This window comes from Furipterus horrens, unplaced genomic scaffold (assembly GCF_987537825.1).
Source record: "Furipterus horrens unplaced genomic scaffold, mFurHor1.1.pri manual_scaffold_2, whole genome shotgun sequence".
Lineage (NCBI taxonomy): Eukaryota > Metazoa > Chordata > Mammalia > Chiroptera > Furipteridae > Furipterus > Furipterus horrens.
Window position 1 is genome coordinate 148,615,875 of NW_028327172.1, and position 22,585 is coordinate 148,638,459.

The 22,585-nt window shown below is 36.7% G+C and overlaps 1 protein-coding gene across 2 annotated transcripts in view; it reads left to right on the top strand.

The window, feature by feature from the left end:
- Window positions 1-22,585, top strand: part of ARMC3 (armadillo repeat containing 3) — a 74,518-nt gene that overhangs the window by 43,883 nt on the left and 8,050 nt on the right. The window contains exons 10-15 of one of the 2 annotated variants that reach the window (XM_090268032.1): window positions 8,970-9,219; window positions 13,317-13,453; window positions 14,305-14,473; window positions 17,174-17,271; window positions 17,965-18,066; window positions 18,484-18,600. In XM_090268032.1, coding sequence (XP_090124158.1) covers window positions 8,970-9,219; window positions 13,317-13,453; window positions 14,305-14,473; window positions 17,174-17,271; window positions 17,965-18,066; window positions 18,484-18,600 — 873 coding nt within the window. The remainder of the gene's footprint in view (window positions 1-8,969; window positions 9,220-13,316; window positions 13,454-14,304; window positions 14,474-17,173; window positions 17,272-17,964; window positions 18,067-18,483; window positions 18,601-22,585) is intronic. The other variant, XM_090268033.1, reaches the window with a different exon arrangement.

The window sequence follows — 22,585 nt, forward strand, 5'->3', positions numbered from 1 at the left end:
TTTAAGGTGTAATCACTTCAGATATGTTGACACATTCATTGTACTGATGCCTGAATATCTGCTGTGTTGTATAACCATATAGGAATAATGCAACACACTTTAAAACACAGATTAATGTTATTGTTATTATAGTTACACTAAGGGTAGAATTTTTGCTCTTGACTTTGTATAATAGGAAAGATTCCCTTTATTTTAAAATTCTTACTTATATCGCTTTGTTGAAAGGTTCTTTATTCTTTGAATTAGAATGCTAACAACATGAGCATCCTGCAAGATAACTTGAGCTAGTTTCAAAATATTTCAAGGAGTTCATGTTCATATTAAGGATGTTTCAAACTTTTGTATTAAGGATGATTGCTAAATGGTAATGGAAAAAATGCAATACAATTTTTAAAAAGAACTAACATAAAGTGTTATTTACTACTTTGAAAAGGCTTCTGAAATGAATAGGTAAAATAGATGGACACAGTCATCATGGTGAACTTAAGAATTATTTCTGCATTATTTCTATCTAATTTTATTGAATGGATACTTTTCCTTCTCTGCCTGATGAAATGTTGTCATGACACAAGCTAATCTGGATTGAGAAAAATCATTCTGGATTTAAAGAAATATATAAAATGAAAAGCTAGATTCTGCAATAAAACCAGTTGATTCCACATCCCCATTTTGTGTCAATTCATGCCCGCTTGACCTTCACAGTTTGACCTTTATTAGGTTCCAGTTTTGTGAGGCTAAATGAATCTCATGAAATGTTCAACTAGAAAATTATCCATGTGCTTTTATTACCCAGAGAGCAGAGGCTGACATTTGCATGATGTTATTTTAAAGTTGCAGGTACCTGTTTTAGGTTTAATTTCCAACGTTACTAATTTTCAGAGGAAATGGTCAAACAGCTTGCTTATCTTTATATTTTGTGAATTTTCTCTCACTCTCTCAATTTGAAGCAGTATTTTAAAAACCTACATAAATTCCATTTTTACCCATCCTTGGCCTTTTATATTAGCCTTTTCCCTAGATTTGTCTTCCCTCTGGAAATGGCCTTCGTTGCTCAATGACTACACCTAAATAGAAAGACTTGGATGGGATTCCTGAGGAAATTGTCTTAACTCTAGCCCTACAGATGTTAGAGATTTGGCTGTCCAGCTGAGAAGTTCTCTGAAAATGAAAATTTACACACACATGCAAATTTAAAAATATGATCATATTTTCCCATGATCTAAGAAATTGTCACAGGATATAAGGAAATCTATGTCCTTGTGGCTCACAGAGTATAGCAGATTATAATGACAATGATAACTGGCATGGGTGTGCCTGAGATTGAGTTAAGTACTCAAAATGGAATATATCATTAAATCCTCAAAACAGTCCTATGGAGAAGGGGATATTTTTGTCATGTCCATTTTGCAAACAAAGAGACAGAGGTGCGTTCTTTGCTCAAGGTAACAGAGGTGGGGTGAACACTCACACTGAGGCAGTCTGCCCTGTGTAGCTACAGGGAGCTTGTAGGAGTTGAAGCTCTTAACTTCCACCCTTGAAACTTTTGTCTCTGTCTTCTGCTCACTGTCTCCCTGACTCTCAACTTCTCCAAATCTTTTCCACCAAAATGTTTCCCTTTGCCTTCCTGATATCTTCAAATTCTTCTAGACTGAAAGGACCAGGGCTCTTTGAACTCTAATAAGCGCCTTTGGTGGAGTGAGTTTCCTTCCCCTCCTTTCCTTCCTACCCTCATTGCACTCTTTGCTCATGTTCCTTTTCCCATTATCCCTCCTCTCTTCCTCTTCTTCATCTTCCCTCTCTTATAAATAGTGACAAAAGGCAAAAAAAAAAAAAAAAAATATATATATATATATATATATACCTAATGGCTAGTAAAAATTTCTCATTATGTTATAAATCGAATTGTGTGCCTCATTTTGCATTCCTTGAGGAATGATGAAGTGAACCAAGTAGATTCTGGACTTTTTTTCCTAGAAAATACTCTACTTTTTAAAGTTTAAGAAATTGATGATTGTAAAAAAAGTAGTGCATTAATAGTAAGAATACCATGTTTTTGATACTGTGTCTGTTGATGAATTGCTTCGTGAACAGCTTTTTAGTCTCTCTAAATTTTATCTTTTTTAACTATAAACAAACAATAAAAAAATGACTCTAGATTATCTATTATATTTTGCGCCTCTGATTGATTACCCTCTACCCATTATTACAAAGAGTCTGGAACACAACTTCTACTAAGACCTAGATGGGATTACACTTTACCACTGTTATCATTTTGCCCCTAAAGCTAAAGAGCTCATTTCCTCTGAACTTCAGCTTCTTTTGTAATTATTTCACCATTACTTGGTCTTCTTTATGTGCTAGTCACAATTCTAGGCTGTGGGGATGCAGCAGGGAGCATGACAAAGGTTCCATGCAACTGCTTTCATGAAACGTACATTTTAGTCAGGGAGACAAACAATACTTGAGAAGTTTTAAAAAGGTAATTTCAGAAGTGATAACAGTATAGATGAAATAATGCAACACAATGTCACAGAGAGGGCATACATGATACTGGAGCTGTGAAAGGAGTCACAGGGAATGGCACAGAGCTTGTCCAAGAAGGCTGCTTTAAAGAAGTGACATTAGAGCTGGTGAGAATAACTCAGTCCTGGCAAGTGCCAGGTTTTTTTTATTGGCTGTCACACTACAGCATTCGGCATTCTAATTATTTAGTTAAGAAAATCAACAGTATGGTTGTGTCCTTTGTCATCTACAGACATGTAAATAGATGATTTCCAGGCTAAACAGAAACATTTGGTAATTGCAAAAGCCATTTATTATGAATATTATAACACCTTGACCATTATTCCTATTCTATCAGGAGACAAGTCAGCCATGTAAAATGAAGACAGTTGTTTGTTCCTGATGGCAGCTGGTTAATTATTGGCAGGCATTCCAGCTTTTGAAACAGAAGGTGCCGTGAATAGAAGTGAAGTATTGTGATTGAACAGAGAGGTCAATAAAGATTCCATGTCACTTGTAAGAAAATTACATTTGATTTCCCCTGACAAAAACCTGCATGCTATTTGTGAAGGGTAGCATGTACTCGTCTCTTTGCAACTAGCATCTCTCTTGAGAAACCAAGATGTCACAGCAACTGTAGCAGAAAAGCACATTATGAACATCGCAAAATCATGCCTACTAAAGCGAATCGATATGAGAGAAACAATTTGGTGTCACGTACTTTTAATTAATTTTTGGATTTTAAAATTTTCCTATAGGATGGAAAACTTTGTGCATTTGTTCTGTGGCTGGGTTTTACTTTAATAGTTATGTTACTTAAAAACTTCATTTCAGTCATTTGCTTGCAACTAATTGTGATTCTCTCCCTTATTACCAATAAGCTTATTATTTTTTAAAGATTTTATTTATTTATTTTTAGAGAGGGGGAAAGGAGGGGAGAAAGAGAGGTAGGGAAACATTGATGTAAGAGAGAAATCTCAATCAGTTGCCTCTCATACATGTCCCGACTGGGGATGGAACCCACAACCCAGGCGCCTTCTCACTTTGCAGGATACTGCCCAAACCACTGAGCCACACTGGCCTGATAACCCTCTTTAGACACTATTTCTTAAAAAGGAGAAAATTCTCCTGGCTGCTTTCATCAATCCTGGAGTTCAGCCAGAGTTCGGGGGCACATATTGAATTCTTTTGCAGCTGTGGGGCAGCAGTGGGGTCATAGTGGTTTTGGTCTCTGGAATTGATCAGTTTAAGAAACACACTGGAGATCTTGGATCATTAACTTTGTTGAAAAACTGGCTGGAACAAGAGTCAGGAATCCTGTTCACAGCATTGCAAATCTGGCTGTGATAACCAGGAAGCCTGTCTCTCATAATGGCTTGTGTCCCACCCCCACACACCTGTATAGATGCTCTGGGAGCCTGCAAGGCTTAACCACACCAGCCCTGAGTGGCTGCTGCACACGCTCCTCTCCTGACCACCTACAGTGTGTCTGCTGCCATATGAAAAGTCATGCTGGTGGGAATGGTTGCAATCATTGTTAACAAACAAGGTTCTGATTGCCAATATTACCATCTGTTCCATCAGATTCCACATATTACCCTGTATGTGGGCTCTGTTAAACAGATTTCTGTACTGCCCAAGGTCACCCTTGATTCATGTAACCAGTCTTTGCAGATGTGTTAAATGGGAACCTCAAAACTGCTGCAAAGTAACATTCTGAGAGGCATCAAATAGTGTCATCTGATGACAACCAAAATGAAAGAGTCAACAATGTCTGCAAAGAAAATATAGACTTCCCTTGATATATGAAATGGACAGATCCCTCAAAGGTTGTCCAAAGTGCAAGGTTTCATTTATAAAACTCCATATAAAAGTTATTTCATGATATAATTGCAGAAGCATTGGGGGTGGGGAGGAAGTACCCTGATCTCAACAGCAACTATAAATGATACAAGTGGAGATCCCAATTTTGTTGGATCCTTTCCCTTCTTGCAAACTCAAAGTTGAGCTGAGTACTTTTCTCTCACACCTTCTCAACACCCACAGAGGTTTTCTTCATCACTCCCTTTGAGTTGATCCAAGTCAATTAAAATATATTGACCTGTCAGCACTGGGAATATAGATAAGACTCAGACACTGCCTCTAAGAAGTAGGTACCAGGTGCAGACAGAGCACAGAGGAGAAAGTGATTAACAAGGAGAGGCTGTGATGGTCACAGATGGCTTCGCAGAGGAAAGGGTGGTTGAGCAGGTTGTGAAGGGTAAATCTGAGTTCCTTAGGCACAGGTGCAGGAGGGATAGGGAAGGGTGTTTTGGACAAAGGGAACGTGAATGCAAAGGCACACAGACATGAAACCATACAGTTTTCAGCAAGCCGTAAACAGACACTATTTGTGTAATTGAATTTTTCCTTAATAATGTTCTTAGTGCCCAGACTGTAGTGCTTTCTTATAGTGGGCTTGGGCACTTAATAGAAACTTTGCTGAATTCCTGTCTGTAACAAGTGCTGTAAAATTATATTTCAAGATTGCTGCTATTCTCTGATTGTGAACATTTGTGCCCCAAACATCATTTTTTAAGCAAAAATACATGTATATTTGTTTAGCAAATAAATGCTCTGAGCTCTTGCAAAAAAGAGACCTAACCTAGATTTGAGGTCAGGGAATGCTTCCTTGAGATATTTGTGTGGAACCTGGAAGATGAATGGGAATATTCCAGGAGGAAGAGTGTCAGGAAGTGGGAACAGTATATGGGAATACCCTGAGGTGAGACAGAGTCTGGCCAGTCTGAGAGGCCCAGAGCACAGAGCAACCAGAGAGGTGGTAGGGACTGTGGGCAGGTGAGGGAGACAGGCTCAGCTCATGCAGGGTCTAGAGGCCACATGAAATACTGAGAGCTTCATCTGAGCAATGGGGAGCCATGATAGTTCTAAACAGGGGAACAATATGATTTTATTGATTATTTTAAAAGATCACATGGGGATCGACAACAGTGTGGTGATTGTAGGGGTGGGAGGGAGTATAACGGGAATAAATGGTAATGAAAAAATACAATAAATTTTTTTAGAAAAAGATCACTTTAGCTGTAAGATGGAGAAAGGATTGGAGAGGAAGAAGAGAGACCTGTCAGGACAATATTTATACTAATGCACAAGAGAGCATAGTGGATTGGATTTCGTGAGAGAGATGGAAATGGAGAAAAGGGAGAGATTTAAGAAATATGGAGGTGGAGAATAGTCCGGACTTGGTAATAGATTGGTTACACATGACATGTCAAACCTGAGTTCTTTTTACATATATCAAATGATATAAACAGATGCTTCAGTACATTCCCCTTTTTTATTTTAGCTTGATTCTTTTTTCAATTTACATATTAAATTCTTATTTGATTAAACTCCAACTGGATGGTGACTAATGATAGTAAATGTCAGAAAATATTTTCAGATTATTGTGATGACATATGGCCCTGCAATTCTGGATTTCGTAACAAACAGTTTGACTCCTGTCCCCTTCATTTGGATAGTGCTGTACTATCTAGGAAACTAAGTTGTGTTTTAAAATATGACAGGCTTCAGCTTGTGTATACATAAGACAGGGAGAAATAAAACGAATGTCTTGGGTTTGAAAGACACAAAATTATTGCAGTTCTTTTTTTAAAAAAGTACAAATTCTGCACTCTTATAACTGAAACTAGTTTTTTAGGTAAGAATAATAGCTTGATTTTCTTACCATAATAATTTAATCTCAGTGATGCTTTTTACATATAAACAGAGCTACACATAAATTATGGGCAGATATGTACACATCATGCAAATGACTCTCCCAGCTGTGTGTGTGCGATCTATCTTCCTGTGCTGGCACTTATGTTCAATTTAGTGAAAGCCATATTCTACTGTGTGTTAGAGTCTTCAGTTTTTTAAACAACTAGGTTTTTATGTTCTTCCCTTTACTGCCTCCATAAAGAGCAAAGAAGAGAGCAGAAGGTGGATTATAAATGAACCAAAGCCAGATATGACTTTGCGCAGAAGAAAGGCAGAGACAAACCCAAGCAGAAAGGCTGTGAGCAGAGGTCCACCTGATGCAAACCCCTGTACCACCATGACCCCATTTACCTATAAACAGAAATTAAAACGATGTAGCATGACCCACTGTACTCACTTAAATTTTCCCAAGGCTCCCTGATACATACAGAAAACAAAGCCTTTGAGAATTTATTGGTATATGTTTACCTAATACACTCTGGCTTCTGTCATGGATGCCACTGAAATACCTCCACTGTGTGCTTGCTCTTTCTTAACTCTCCAAGATGTTTTAAGAAGTGAACATTATCAAATGAAAAACCATTAAGTGACAAAGAACTGGGGCATTTTAACCAATGTATGTTTATAATGATTAAAAACTAAAAAAGTATTTGGTTTAATGAACTGATTGCATTAAGTACCTGAAAAATAAGTCAGAGGAAAAAAGTGATTTTTTTGGGAAGGTTTAAGTATATACTAATTAATTAGAATATATTCATCATTTAAAATTCTTGCTGTAAGTTTTTAAAAATTCAAATGTGTTTCAACTGTAAGTTAAATGATATGTTTCTTATAAGCAAATAAATCAGAGCCTCCAGATTTTTCCTTATTCATAAAATCAAAAGACCACCATGTCAATTAATAAGAGAATTAAATGTGACATTATCTTAAAAGTGTTTATTTTGTCTCCTAAGAAAGGAAATTAACATCCTCCTAATATTCTTATATTGATTAATTTGGGCTAAATGTTATCTAACCAAATTTTAGTTTTAAGGGATGCCTTTCCAGAAACACCATAAGAAGGGATAAATATATACCAAAAATGGGAGAAATGGAATCAGGCACTGACTCTGCATTGGTATCAATATGATGTTTTCTGGATGGATCTGTATAAACCAGCCTTGAAGGTTAACACCAGAGCAGCCACCTCTTGTCATTTCTGTCCCCAATCTCTGCTGTTCAGGCTCCTTCAGAGCTAGTTTATGTCACAATCATAGCTTCCTTTCACCTAAAGCTACCAGTCTCCCTATCGAGAATTTATTTTCTGGGTAATTGTGATAATGTCTATTTTTAAGGTTTGTCAATTCGCCTTTACAATCAGCAAATTTAAGTGACAGTGCCAAATTAAATTCAGTTCATCAGAATACAGGGCGATGAGCTAAATCATATAGCCTCACTTTTTGGAGGAGTTATTAATATGATCCTAAATTTTGAAAAATGTGTCACATATAAACTTAAAAGAGATGTTGATATTATTGGAGTCTCAAGTATGCTTTTATTATCTTAATTACCTTTATTTCCATGACTACTTAAATGGATTTTTAACACAAAATTTTGGGTCTTCTTTTAAAATTAGGATGCTTTATATATCTTATTGCTTGGAACATTTCTTATTTAAAGCCATTCCAAATGTTATAACACATAATTAAATTGTCTTCCACTCATTAAAATGATCTCTCTCTCTTTTTTTCCTTTTCTTTTTTTACTATTTTATGAGCTTTTTAAGTACTTACGAAGCAAGGACTATAGAAAGGAGATTTAGTTTAATTTGTGAAAAAATGTTAACATATTAATAGATAATTGTAGTTTTTAATACTAGAAATCTGAAATTTAACAACTGAATATGCCTACATTACTGAAATTATCTTTATATCAATGTCATGACTTTGATTTTTGATATTTAATTTATAAAAGCAATATTCACATGCAAAATGGTTTGCTGCCTTCAAATGTGTTAACCTCTGCCAATAATTAGCAACCTAATTTGAAATAGGGAAAGATGGGCTAAAGAATTTTAACTTAATCAAGAGTTCCCATGCTCACTCATTCCTCCTATTTAAAGCTTTGTTTTCCTACTAGTTAGGAATATTTTAATAGAATTGCTTTGTCTTATAAGTATCACTGATTTAAAAAATCAACATCTGTAGTACTGACCGGCATGGCTCAGTTGGTTGAGCATCATCCTGCAAATCAAAAGGTAGCCAGTTCAATTCCCAGTTAGGGTACACGCCTGGGTTTCGCGTTCAGTCCCTGGTTGGGGCTTGTACGAGACGCAAGCAATCGATGTTTCTCTATCACGTTGATGTTTCTCTTACGCTCTTTCTCCACCCCTTTCCCCCCTCTCTAAAAATAAATAAATAAAATCTTTAAAAATAAAATAAAATAAAAATAAACATCTGTAGAAGGGTTTCTAAAAAGTAGTCATACATTTTTCTATAGCCAAAAGCTATAAATATAGGAAAAGGGTTATTTAAATTCATTCATACCTGACACTTCCCCAGACTTCGTTTAAATCACTGAAGCCTCAATTCTGGGCTTATCGCATTGTAAATTAATTTATTTCTAAAATTGTATTTATGTACCCATTTGTTTTATAGCTCAGTTGTACACTCCAAAGATAATTTCTTGAACTTAGATGAATGACACTCATTTTGCCTTCATTTACCCAGTGCTGCTGCCGAAGCTGATGGTATTGATCTGTTAATAAACATCCTGTCCAGTAAACGAGATGGAGCCATTGCCAACGCTGCCACTGTACTGACGAACATGGCAATGCAGGAGGCCCTGCGAGTGAACATTCAGAGTCATGACATCATGAGCGCGATCCTCGGCCCTCTGCGATCTGCAAACATGGTCGTGCAGAGCAAAGCTGCTCTTACCATTGCTGCAACTGTGTGTGATGTTGAGGCCCGGACAGAGGTGAAAGTTTTTTAAAAAATTTGCTCTCATTTTTCTGGTTCGTACTCATGGGTGGATTAATTTGAAACATTTTCAAATGTTTGAACTGATCCATTATTTAAATCTTTGAAGATTAACATAATGCTTCGGAAAACAAATGGGTATTATCTAACTAAGAAGGTGAGTGTACCTGTAAACCAGCAATTCTGTTTCTAAGTATATATTCCTAGGATAATCTCTCACCTCTATGCTCCAGGAAGCATTGTTTATAATATCTAAATAACTGGAAACAAACCAATTGTCCATCTGTTAATAGAATGGATAAATAAATTATGGTATATTCATAAATGAGATCTCAAGTTAGTAAAAATGAATGAACTATTGCTACAGACATCAGCAGAGATGAATCTCAACAACCTTAATGCTGAGCAAAAGCCAGTTGCAAAGAATGTATCTTATGATTCCATTTCTATACCATTCAGAAACATCTGAAGCTAAGAAATATGTTTCTTAGGCATACATACATGTATATAAGTTAGAACTATAAAGAAAAGTGAGAGAATGATTAACCCCAAGTTTAAGAAATTGGTTTCCTTTTGTGGGATTATGGATGTGGATGTGATTCATAAGAGCACCCTGGGATCAAGGTTATTGAAATGTGGCATTTCTTAAACTGGTGGTAAACAAACAAGTGTGCCTTTTATTGTGATTCTTGAAATTATACACATGGGTTACACATTACTCTTTTGTTTCTCATACTGCAAAAATTTAAAATGTAAAATTGCACTTTTTACAAGTCTATCACATAAAAGTATGTTTGGTACTTGCGGTTGGTCCTGTTAAATCTTCAGAAAGATTTAACATAATCCTACAAGCCTCCCTTTATCTCTTGCTTTTCTTATATTCATTTGTCACCATGGCACCATTCAAACAGCCTAGCACTTTATTCCTCTCTCTTCAATGTAAGTGACAATAGTAGCATTATTGGGCACTTGCTATTCACCAAGCACTGTACTAAGCACTTTACATTCATTTAAACCCCACTTGAAATAGGTATGTTTGTAATTCCCATTTTACATATGATAACAGTGAGGCTTAAAGTTCTATGCTCCAAGCCAAGATGGTAAGTGTTAGATCAAGTTCAGAGTCCACACTCTCACACTGAGCTTAACTGCTCAGCTCCCACATCTTTCCTCTTCTGTTTCTTAGATTTCTATTCTATCCCCCTTCTTTGTGCCCATTAACTAAGTTCATTTGTACTCATCCATTAAAGTAGTAAGTTAGTCGCCACATATTTATTTACCAACTACTGTGTGTCAGACATTATGGTAGAGATGGGAACACAGTGATAAACAAAAGCGTCTTGGCCATACCTCTGTGCAGCTTGCAGAGTAGTTTATCTATTTCCTGGAACATTACAGCTGACTCTTTAAGGATCTCCCTACCCCTGCCACCTTCTATTTCCTGCATTGCCTCCAGAGTGATCTTTCAAATATGTGACCCTCATCACAACATTGCAAGTCCCCGGTGGTGTGCCATTGCCCCAATGGTAAAAGGTGAGCTGCTTAGAGTGATATTCAAGGGCCCCCAGTGATCTGTACCTGCCTACTTAAGCCTGAAGTCTCTTCCAAGTGGAGCTCGGTACTCCAGAAATACCATACTATTTGTAATTCTGCCAGTATGCTCTGTTCTCTTATTTGTAGCTCCTTGTTTCCTCTGCTTGGGAAGCTAATTTCACTTTTGTCATCCAGATAAACTCCTGTTTTCTCTTTCAAAACCCAGCTCAGTCATACTCTTTTATGAGAACTTCCTCCAGTCCTCAAACTTGGGTGCACGCTCCTCTGTGCTCCCATTACACCCTGTGCAGGCCTCCCTGGTCCTCCACTTTACGTTATATGGTTCTTGTATGAAAGACTATTCTAAGCCCCTTTAGGGAAGGGAAGGGAGGGTTTTCTTTCTTGAGTCCACATCTTTAACACACACCTGGCATATAGTGTATGCTGAGAAAACAGTTGTTAAATAAATGAGTAAAAGAAACAGATAAATGAAGGAATGAGTGGAGAGATTAATAAATAATGACATCTTTGCCAAAAGAACACATGGAGTTTGAATACTATTTATCTTAGGTTATACAGGTAACCTCCATATAACATTAGGTTCCTAACAAATGCTGTGTTATGTGAATCCTTGTTATACAAAACAAAGAACTAGTACAAAAAAGGATGTCAGGTTCCAAAAATTTTTAAAAACATACTATTATAGTCTTATAATTAAGAGAAATATCTTTATTAAAACAATTTTCATCAAAAGTATGACATACTAATATGAATTAAGTAATGTTTCTTCATCATCACTACTAAGCTCCATTAACCAAATGCATTTTCTTTTTGACAAGATATCCTCATCCTCTGAACTTTCTTCAGCATTATCTTGATTTCTATGCTCTACTTTTTGCAAAAAATCTGTTATTTTAGATTGCTTGCTCTTAGCTGAGAGATCTTTATAAATTTCGTTACATGGTACTAAGCACTTTTGATGTTCTCTCTTAAACTTTGTACTCCTTTCAGTGCAAGGATCTTCATTTAAGAAATATGACTCTAACTGTTTGTCTAAGTCTAGGCCTTTCTTTATGCTTTTTAGAATAAATTGATATGATATACGTGCTCAAATGAAAAATTTTAAATGAGTTATCTTTTGTTCTTAAAAGCTTTTGTCACATTTAGTATTGTATGGGCATTTCCCTAATTTCATGTTATAGGGAGTTTTCCCCAGTTCTCTAACCATGTTAGAGCGAAACCGTGTTATAGAAGTGCCGTGTTATATGGGGAGATACATGTACTCAGAAATAAAGATGTTCAGAAATTTGGCCTGTTAAGAATTAAGATGCTTAATTCTTTCTGAGCTGCCCAAGTTACATATGCTGATGTGTAATCTCTGCCAGAGTCCCTTTGTTTGAAAAGAAAATGATTGAAATTGGATCATATTCCACAAGGACTCTCATATTCTGATAATACACACCCACACTGGCAGAATATTCTTTTCATTCTCCAGGCTCACATAATAGTATTACATTTCAGACAGTGAAACAATAGTTCTGTCAAGTGTTGTTTTTTCTTCTGATTGGAATAATTTTATATATAAGTAATTTATTTTAATGTAATTATGTCCAGTTCTCATATTATTTTTCTTCTCTTTTTTACTTTTTGGAGAAATGAAGAAAAGATGCTGTGCAAGGATAACAAAAATGGGTCTCTTTCTAAGGCATTGCCTCAGTATTACTTTGACCATACTGCCGAATTCATAGCAGTGTCAGCTGTAGGGACTGTATTAGTTTCCTGTTGCTGCCATAACAAATTTCCACAGCTTAGTGCCTTAAAGTAATACAAATCCACTATCTTAGTTTGGGAGGTCAGGAATATGAAAATGGGCTAAATTAAAGGTGTTGGCAGAGCTGTGTTCTTTCTGGAGACTTTAGGGGAAATCCCATTTCCTGGCCCTTTCTAGCTTTTACCAGCACCTGCATTGCTTGACTGTGGCCCCTTCCTCCATCACTCCCACATCTATTTCCACACGTTTCCTTCCTCTGCTCCTGGAGCTCTTGTCTTCCTCTTTCAAGAACCTTTATGATTACATTGGGCCCACCAGATAATCCAGGACAATCTTCCCATCTCAACCCCTTAACTTAACCACATTGGCAAAATCCCTTCCAGGAACAAAGACATCTTTGGGGAACCATTCTTCTGTCTACCTCAGGGCCAAATGGACATTCAGTGTGGAGGAGCCAAGTGCATAAATACAGGGCATCCCGCTGGTGGGCAGTCAGAAGATGGCTCTTTCCCCAGGCCCTGCCCCGTGCAGAAGCACCATGACCTCCCTAAGTTAATTTAGTGTGGCTTCTTCTTGACTTTACACAGAAAATTGGGCTTCTGTCTGTAAGGGTTTGAGATTGATTCCTGCCTCCCCCCGCCCCCCGAATTTAATATATCTAAATATGGACACCTCCTAAAATGTTTGTAAATAATTGCAACCTTCAAAACAATAAAATAATGAGATTTGTTGAACAGCACAATGCTTATATACAGGTCTTCTAATACGTAAAATGTTGGTCTCTACTTTAGTTTAAAAATTTGGGTGGATTAGAACCCCTCATAGAGCTACTGCGCTCCAAGAATGACGAAGTCAGACGACATGCCAGCTGGGCTGTAATGGTCTGCGCCAGCGATGTGCTGACGGCCGCTGAACTATGCAGGTTTGGGTGAGTGGAGCTGTCTCAAGTTTCTGGCTCAGATGAAGAGCAGAAGATGAAGAAGTACACTTTTCAGGCCCAGTGAGGGTCAGGCAGACCCTCCACTCCCCCTCCCAGGTCTGCAGAGCCCTCAGGGCGCTGCAGTCACAGGAAGGGCCTCCTCACTGAAGTCACTGCCTCCTGGAAGCCAGGCCCTTCTTTCCCTCATCCTCCCACTTCGAAGTCTCCCTCACCACCTTGACAAAATCATCCTCAACATTTCCTTCTCCACTTTTCCATCTTGAGAAATGCTTCTCTTTCATTTTTCTCAATTATCGTAACATAGTCCTATTTGTCTCTCAACTTTCAAGGCTGAAATAAAATGGGTGAGCCCTGACGACCATCTCCATTTTCCTCCCTCCCGACCCCTATCTCTTCATCAGAATTCCTCATGGAGCCAACCTCACCAAATCAGCTCCCCGTAACAACAGCAGATGAACTAGTTGCCTTTAGCTTATCAGCAAATATGGTTTTTAGATTTTAGGCAGGTTGACCCTGTTCCTAAACATCTTATTCGTTGTATTTATCACCTGCTTAGCTGCAGAAGTTGGAGTTCTGTACTAATTTTGCTTTTAACAAAGAACCTTTTATTCCCCCTGAAAATGTCCTTTTTAACTCTTTGAATACGAGTTACTGCAAGGCATATATGTTCTCAAAAAGGAGTGATTTGTCTTCATAACTCGTCAGTATTCCTTTATAAAAAAGGGTGGGATGACTTTAACTTTTCCATCTCATTCAGGATCTTAACTAGGTAGATAAATGAGAATGTAACGTTGGATTGCTTATATGGAACAAATAATGCCTTTTGCTTTTATTGACAGGGCTTTAGATATCCTAGAAGAAATTAATCTATCAGTGAGTCGAAAAAATAAATTCAGTGAGGTAGCTTATAACAAATTGCTCAACAACCACCTGTCTCTGAAATACAGCCAGACTGGCTACTTGTCATCAAGTGACATAATTAGTGATGGATTCTATGATTATGGTAAGGTAAGTGGGAATACTAATTAATATTTCAGTATGTATGATAATAATTTCTTCTTTAATCATGCTGCCATTACATTGCAATTTTATAACCACTTAACATAATTTATATTTTTATAGACAGGAACTTGGGAATCAGAACTTCATTCTTAACTTTGGTTATAAGATTTTTCATTTGTGTATACTTTTAACTAGAATCTGATTACTTTTACTTAAATCAGCTTGCTGTGCTAGTTCAAGTTTGAGGGAAAATATGAAAGAAATAGCATTTTTAGTTTGGGGTTCTGTTGTTTCCAGAGCTCAGTGTTAGTGATAAGGACAGAAGTATAAATTTTTCATTTTAGTAATTATAATCTAATTGAAATTTGTCAAATTATAATACTGGATTTAAAAATATAATGTAGAAGAATGTTGTTTTTACTTAACTGCATTTCTGACTATGACTTCTAAAACAATATATAGTGCAATTTAGTGAGAGAAAAGGGAAACTAAGAATTAGAATCTTGAGGACTTTTTGACATTTCTGCTTAGTATTCTCTACTTCTTCTGGAAACTAAAAGCAATAAGAATGGGGTAAATTAAAAAAACCACAAGTACCATTTTAGGCAAAATTAGGAAACAGATATGATCCACAGACTTGCAAAAAAATTTAAAGAGTTGCCGAAAGTTCCTGAGATCAGGCAGAAGTTGTTGAAAAAGAAGAATAAAAAGGAAAAGAAAAAAGCACAAGAGAGCTAGTGGTGGTAGATCTCAGAAAACACCATCAAAATTATATATATATATATATATATATACTTCCTAAGATGACGGAAGAACTCAGAAACATGAAAGTGAGCTGTTCCAGGCAGGTGCAGGACCTCAGGAGCTGGAGTGAGCAAGGCTGGCAAGCAAAAGCCTTCTAGAACCAATTTGGTTCAAAGAAGCGGAGGAGACAGAGCTATAAAAAGAGTCCCATAGCTAAGCCATATTTGCAGTAAACACTCAATCATGGTGAGAGAATTAGAGGTATTTTGAATACTGAAAAACAGCTAGCCTAAAACTTAACCCTAGTTTTTCCTCCTGCTTCCCCTGGTTGCCCTCACCATCATAGCACAGGCAGAGACCCCACAACGCATGTGCAAATCCCTGAGAAATCACTGCTCCTAGAAAGCCCATCTCATTGATGAATAATTTTTAAAAACCTGGCACAACATTAGTACAAAAATTCTTTAAGAAAAATAAGGGGGAAGAGCAGAAAAACCAACAATGAACACATTATAAACATTGCCATGGATCAGAAAATGGTGACAAAGTGTATTTGTTCATGAGTTTTTTTTTAAAGTTAAGGAGACCATATACTTTATAAAGGAGAATTCTCTGATTCATTCATTCAGTAAATATTAATTTTCTAGTATTATAGGCTTTGAATATGTCAGTGAACACAAGAGAGAAGAATCTTTACTCCCATGGCGCCAGTGAAAAGGCAGACAATAAACAATAAACATCATGACTAAATAAATTATATCACATGTCAAAATAAGATCTACAGGGGAGAGGTAAATAAAGAGCAGAGGCAGGATAAGGGGGTTCTGTAGTGCTGAGGAGTACTGAAGTTGATGGTTATCATTTTAAAAATCGTGATCAGGGAGGCCTCATTGAGAGGTAATACCTGAGCAAAACTTAAAGATGTGGACCTTAGCCATGAAGGTATCTAGGGGAAGACTTTTTGAGGCAAATGAAACTAGTGCAGAAGCCATATGGCATATTTAAGAAACAGCAAAGTCAGTGTAGCTAGAGCTGAGTGAACCAAGGGGCAGACTAGTGGAAACTAAATCAGAGAGGTAAAGAAAGACCAGATCATGTAAGTCTTGTAGACCATCAGTAGGATTTTGACCTCTACTCTGAATGAAGCAGGAAACCTTGGCAGGTTCTGGGCAGAAGAATAACATGATCCATGTTTTTATTTTATTTTATATTTTATTTTATCTTATTTTATTTTTTTTTCCTCACCCAAGAACATGCTTATTTATTTTTTAGAAAGAGGTCAATGGAGAGAGACAGAGGGAGAGAAATATTGATGTGAGAGAGAAACATGTGAGACAGAAACATTGATGCACCCCCACTGAGGACCAAACCCTTAACCCATGCATGTTCCCTGACCAGAATTAAACCTGTGACCTTTTGGTTTATGGAATGATGCCCAACCAACAAAGCCATACCAAGCAGGGGATCCATTTTATTTTAAAAAGGATCGTGACAAGTATCTTGGATGAGAGGAATCTAACTATAATATGGTTGGAAAAAGACCTCAGAAGGTGATCTGGTTGAACCTTCACCAGGCTGATGAAATTGCTAGTGTAGAGCTTTGTCTAGCCTATTTTCAGATAGCCTCACTACATTTTTGTAATCTGTTTAGTTATTAGTTACTGTTACAGACAATAAGTTCTCCCTTATATATATAGATTTATAAACTCAAATACTTTCAGGGGTCAAACTGGTAATTATGGTGTGAAACAGCTGAGAATAAAGCAATAGAAATTGTGGGAAACTGGAGAGATAATATCCCACCCAAAGGCAAGATGTCCACAAGCTCCACGTTCCTATTTCTAATTATGTGTGTGTGTGAAATTAGACACCTCAAAGAGATGAGAACATATTTTATCAGCACTCATATTAAAACGTATAACCCATGCCAATATTACTTTTCAACCTTTAAATTATCTACAGATAAATCCTGGCACCAAACTTCGACCTTTGAAGGATCTCTGCCTAGAAGAACCAAATGATCTACGTGCTATACTCTTAGTTAACAGTAAATCTGATGTGTGAGTCTTTGGGGGAAGGAAGGATGCAGGGAAGCACATAATTTTTTTGGTTATCCATCATTAAGTGAATATGTAAAGGTTTCCAGGATGATGTCTTTCCTTTTCCCTATGTATGAAGCACCACCATGAAAATAAACACTGATCAATAAACTCATAGCATGATATAGTAAAGTCCATGGAATAAGAACCACCATGGTTTTTGCCTTTGACTCCATGTTACCAGTCAGTTCCAGGTGTATTTCAGCAGTCAGGGCTTCTTACTCTTCTGGTAACATGAAGTAATTGAAGAAAGTATAAATAGATAGGAGCAAACCAAGATTAACTATGTTTACAACTCTCCAGGACTGTATGCAGGAGTTGAATTACTACACAATGTTTTATACATATATAATTAGAAGTAAATAGGAGAGCTAAAAACTGAAGCTTCAACATTTTTTAAATGGTCACATAGATTTATATACCTATATAACACATTTTATGTGACACATTTTATAAAACTTCTAGCTCATGGAAAGCTTTATAATATTTCTTGCCTTATCATAACCTCTCCTTTATGCTTTTAAATTAATATGTCACTGTTAAAAGTCAGCTCTGAATGTGATTTTCAGGAAAAAAAACTTTTGTAGGACAAAGCCAATATTAATGAGTAAATTATTTTAATTTGTCCATAATTTCATGTATGTAAAATTATAGTTCTCCACCTCCATCTACGGAAGATAAATCCTCAGACATTACTTATGGGCAAAGTATTTCTTCTTCATCTTCTTTAAGAATAGCAAGTAAAGAAAAGCCCAGGTAAGAAAATGATCTTTCATCTGTACTCAGATCTCTCAATTTGGGAGTAAAAGAAATTTAGATTTTAGATTTTGATGGTTATTCTTAGATTCTTCTTATAGTAATATAATTTCATAATTGGCTTTTAAAACTGGTATGGAAAAGATCTCTGGAAAAGGAGTCAGGGTACCTAGTTTGACATTGTGTCTGTTATGAACCTGCCAAGAGACCTTGAGCACGTGACTTAGTGTCTGTGACCAAGTCAGTTTCCTGATCTGGAGATGGAATAATGCCTGGTGTTCTGCTTTGTAATGGTGAAAGGAATCAAAGCATATTAAAAAACTGAAAATACCTTATAAATTATTAAATGCCTTGCAAATGTAATGTATTGTTAATTTCCATATGATTGAAATTGGTTATGTCTTTTCAAATGACAAGAAAAAATAGTTATTATTTTAGTGCTGGATTTGGATCTCCCGCAGAAGAGAAATCAGAACCCACTTCTGGGCGAAATACTGCTCTTAGCAGAAGTGCCACTAAAGAAAAAGGATCAAGGTAAGAAATGTGCTAATTACCCAACAAAGTTGGTGAAAGGGAGGCTTTTAAATAGGAAGCATTTTTTATGGCATCAGTATGCTGAACCAAGCAGGACTCATGAAATGTATTTAAAATTACCTTTATTTTTGTTTCTTGCTGTCTCTAAAACTTACGCAGAGGGATTTCTTCTCCTGCTTCTAAGTGAGAACTCAGGTCACTGTGATCATTATAAAGTCCAACAGTCACTTTAATTCAAAAATGACAGTGGAAACACCCTCTAGTCAGTCATTTAGAAGTCCAACCCTGTGTAGTAATCAACTTAAAATGAACTCTCCGCCCCCCTGCAGTGGCTGCCTTTGCCGGTGGTGAGTGCACAGGCTGGAGTGCAGTCCCCTCTCCCTGCTTTCTGCATCCATGCCCCCTCCCCTCCTGCTCACTGAAATCTCTGACCCTTCAGGTAGCTGCAAGAGGGAGACAAGTGAAACAGGACCAACTTCTTATTTGGTTGAGTCATTCATAATGTGGTTTTGTGCTTTTTAGGCCTGGCAAATTTAAAACATACTTTCTACTTATTTACATTATTTTTAAATATATTATTTCTCTTGTAAGCACTCTCCCAGACTCTTCAGAAAACCACCTGGACCTTCTGTCACACTACGTAATCCTTTAAATATTGTTGACTTAAGCGCCTCAGAACCACTGTGGTACTGGGCAGTGATATGAAGCACCTGCTTTCTAAACTGAGACTCTAGTCAAGGAACGTATATGAATGACTCATGGACATGGACAACGGGGAGGGATATGATTGTGGGAGAAGGGATGGGCTGGGAGGGGGGAGCAATGGGGGAAAAATGGGACAACTGTCATTGAATAACCAAAAAATAAAATTAAAAAAATAAATAAATAAACTGAGACTCTCCCCAAAGGTCCCTAAGGTGTGAGCAGTGGTCTGTTTTCTATTTCTGACTTTATTTTCTACTGTCAATCTCTGTTGCTAATTATACCAATTTCTGCTTTTAATCTGCTGCTATTGTTCCAGTCCCGTTTTCCCTCCGTCTCCCTTTTCCTCCTCATGCGGCCTCTCTGCTTCTCCCCTACTGGACTGAGAGCTCCTTGAGGACGAGAGCATATTCTGGTTTGAATAATTTCTCTTTACATTGCCAGTATTTAGCACAGTGCTTAGTTGGCATATGTAGGCATTCTCATTTGTTCAAGATAGAAATCTGGATTTTTGCAGGAAATGATTATTTTTGACAAGGTCCACGCTTATAAATTATGTCTTGAGCAAATAGGTTATCTTTTCCTTGCTTGAATTCCCTCAGCTGCAAAATGGAAAAAGTAAAAATTAAGCATATACTAGATTCTAGGAATTGTTCTAGTGTGGGAAATATATCAATGAACAAAAATTTCTGCTCTCATAGAACTTATATCTAGTAGAGAGCCAGACAACAAATATAAATGACACACAGTGCGCGCGCACACACATGCATGCACACAATGCGTATCCTTCTAAGTCCAGAATAAATCACATCTTCATATGATATGATACTTCCTTCTCATCCTGTTGGAACAAATGGGTTGGAAATAGGACACTCAATGGAATAGAATTCATTTGACATCAAACTCCTTGAATTTCTTATTTTTACACTCAAGTAGAATTCATTGAATGCTACTAGGTTTTGTGATTATTTTTCACACACCAAAATCTTCCTACCTAAATTAAAACTTCAGTGGGTTGGATTCATGACTTATATTTCTTCCTCCAGCCTTGTCCTATAGTTTATACATTCAATTCATTAATGATATCAAAAAGGAGCAAGTGATTAAACTTTGAAAATGTCAATACCATCTTTAGGGCCAGACAAATCTCTCTCTCTACTTACCTGCCTACCTACCTACCTACCTACCTACTCATTTCCCTATGAAAATAGAAAATGTTCTTAATGCTTTGGGTCCACACAGTAAATCTGCTTTCTGAGGCAGCTTTGTTAAAGTCTCTGCAAGAAATGTAGAAGTTCTGCTATATTTAATCATGAATTGATGTTCTTTCTGAGGACTAATTTTATAGGAGTTAATTTTATAATTTCCAAGTGCTTGTTTCCATATTTATTTAGAAATGAAATTCATGTAGGCATTGAAGCCCTTATTAACACAACTTGGCAGCCTTTATGGGAAAGAAGTCCAAATGAAATACTTCTATTTATAACAGCAGGAAAGTACCATTTAGGCATTCCCAGAAATTATCTATTTTTTATTATTTTTCTAAATAGTTCATTTTTTATTGTATTTTTCCCATTACCATTTATCTCTCATACCCTCTTCTACATCCACACATCCCCTTCCCCAATCCCACAGACTCCACCCTGTGTGCGTGTCCATGAGTCCTTTTTCTTTTTTAGCTCGATCCTGCCACCCCCCACCTCCCCCCAAGAGCTGTCAGCCTGCTCTCTGTCTGTGAGTCTGTCTCTATGTTCCTTGTTATTTTTAATCACTTGATAAGATGGCCTTCTTCAATGAGCTTAGGTAGTGGATTGGATGGCATCTTCTATATGCCAAATGATTTTTCTCATTTCAGGCAGTACACTCAGTGGAAAATATACCTCTTTGTTTTATAGGTGACTCTGTGTAATCACAGGGTTGAGCTTTCCAGTCTTAAAAACTTAGTCCTGTAATTCCAGAAAGCAGTTAAACCTATCTATGCTTTCTGCCATTCTAATTGACCTTCCTAGTACTGGTCACTGATTTACCAAAATTATATATGTGAATATGTTTAGTTTATCTATTTTACAGAAAAGGAAAGGGTTAAGATGATACAGCTGGGAAATATTAATTTTTGCTTTGAGATTTTATATTACATTATACCTTTGATTCATACAATCTGATGATTTTATTCAGGTTCTCCCAGTTTTACTTCCAATGTGTGTGTGTGTATTTAGCTCTATGCAATTTTATCACATTTGTAAGTTCATATGTTTATGACTACAATTAAGATAATAAACAGTTTTATCACACAAGAATCTCTCATGTCTAACTGCTTCAGCACTATTGTTGAAAAGTCTATACTTCTTCCATTGAATTGCTTTTGTACCTTTGTCAAAAATAAGTTGAAGCCTGGCTGCTGTGGCTCAGTGGATTGAGTGTCAGCCTGTGAGCCAAGTGTTACTGGTTCGATTCCCAGTCAGGGTACATGACTAAGTTGCACGTCAGGTCCTCAGTTGGGGGCGCGAGTGAGAGGCAACCACACAGTGATGGTTCTCTCCTTCTCTTCCTCCTTTCCCCTCTCTCTAAAAATAAAACAAACAAATAAATAATTAATTAATATAAAAAAAGAGAGAGTTGAAAGCAAACATCCCTCTCTTGTAAAAAAGAAAAAAAATCAGTTGAGCATATTAGTGGGTCAATTTCTGGGTCCTTTGTTCTGTTGCATTAATCTGTGTTTCTGTCTCTCCACTAGTATCTCTCTGTCTGGATTATTGTAGCTATATAGTAAGTTTTGATATCAAGTAAGGAGAGTCTTCCCACTTTATTCTTCTTTGTCAAGATTGATTTAGCTATTGTAGGGCCTGTGCCTTCCCATATAAATTTTAGAGTAAGGTTTTTTTATGCCTACAAAAAACTCTGCTTGAATTTTGATAGGACTTCCATGAAACCTAGAGGTCATTTGGGGGAGCAATGACATCTTTAATATGTTGCATCTATAAGTCTACAAACACAGTACGTATTATCACTTATTTAGGTCTTCTTTGGTTGTTTTCAACAGCATTTTTACTATTTAGTACACAGATTCTTTACATATTTTGTGAAGTTCATACCCAAAGATTTAACTTTCTTAGACCAATTGTAAGTGCTCCCAAACTTTTTTGTTTTCACATTTGTTGTTACTATATAAAAACACAATTGATTTTTGTATGTTGATCTTGTATCTTGAAACCTTGATAAACTCACATTTTAGTTCTAGGAGGCTTTCTTTTCTCTTCTTCCTTTTTTTTTTTTTTATTCTCAT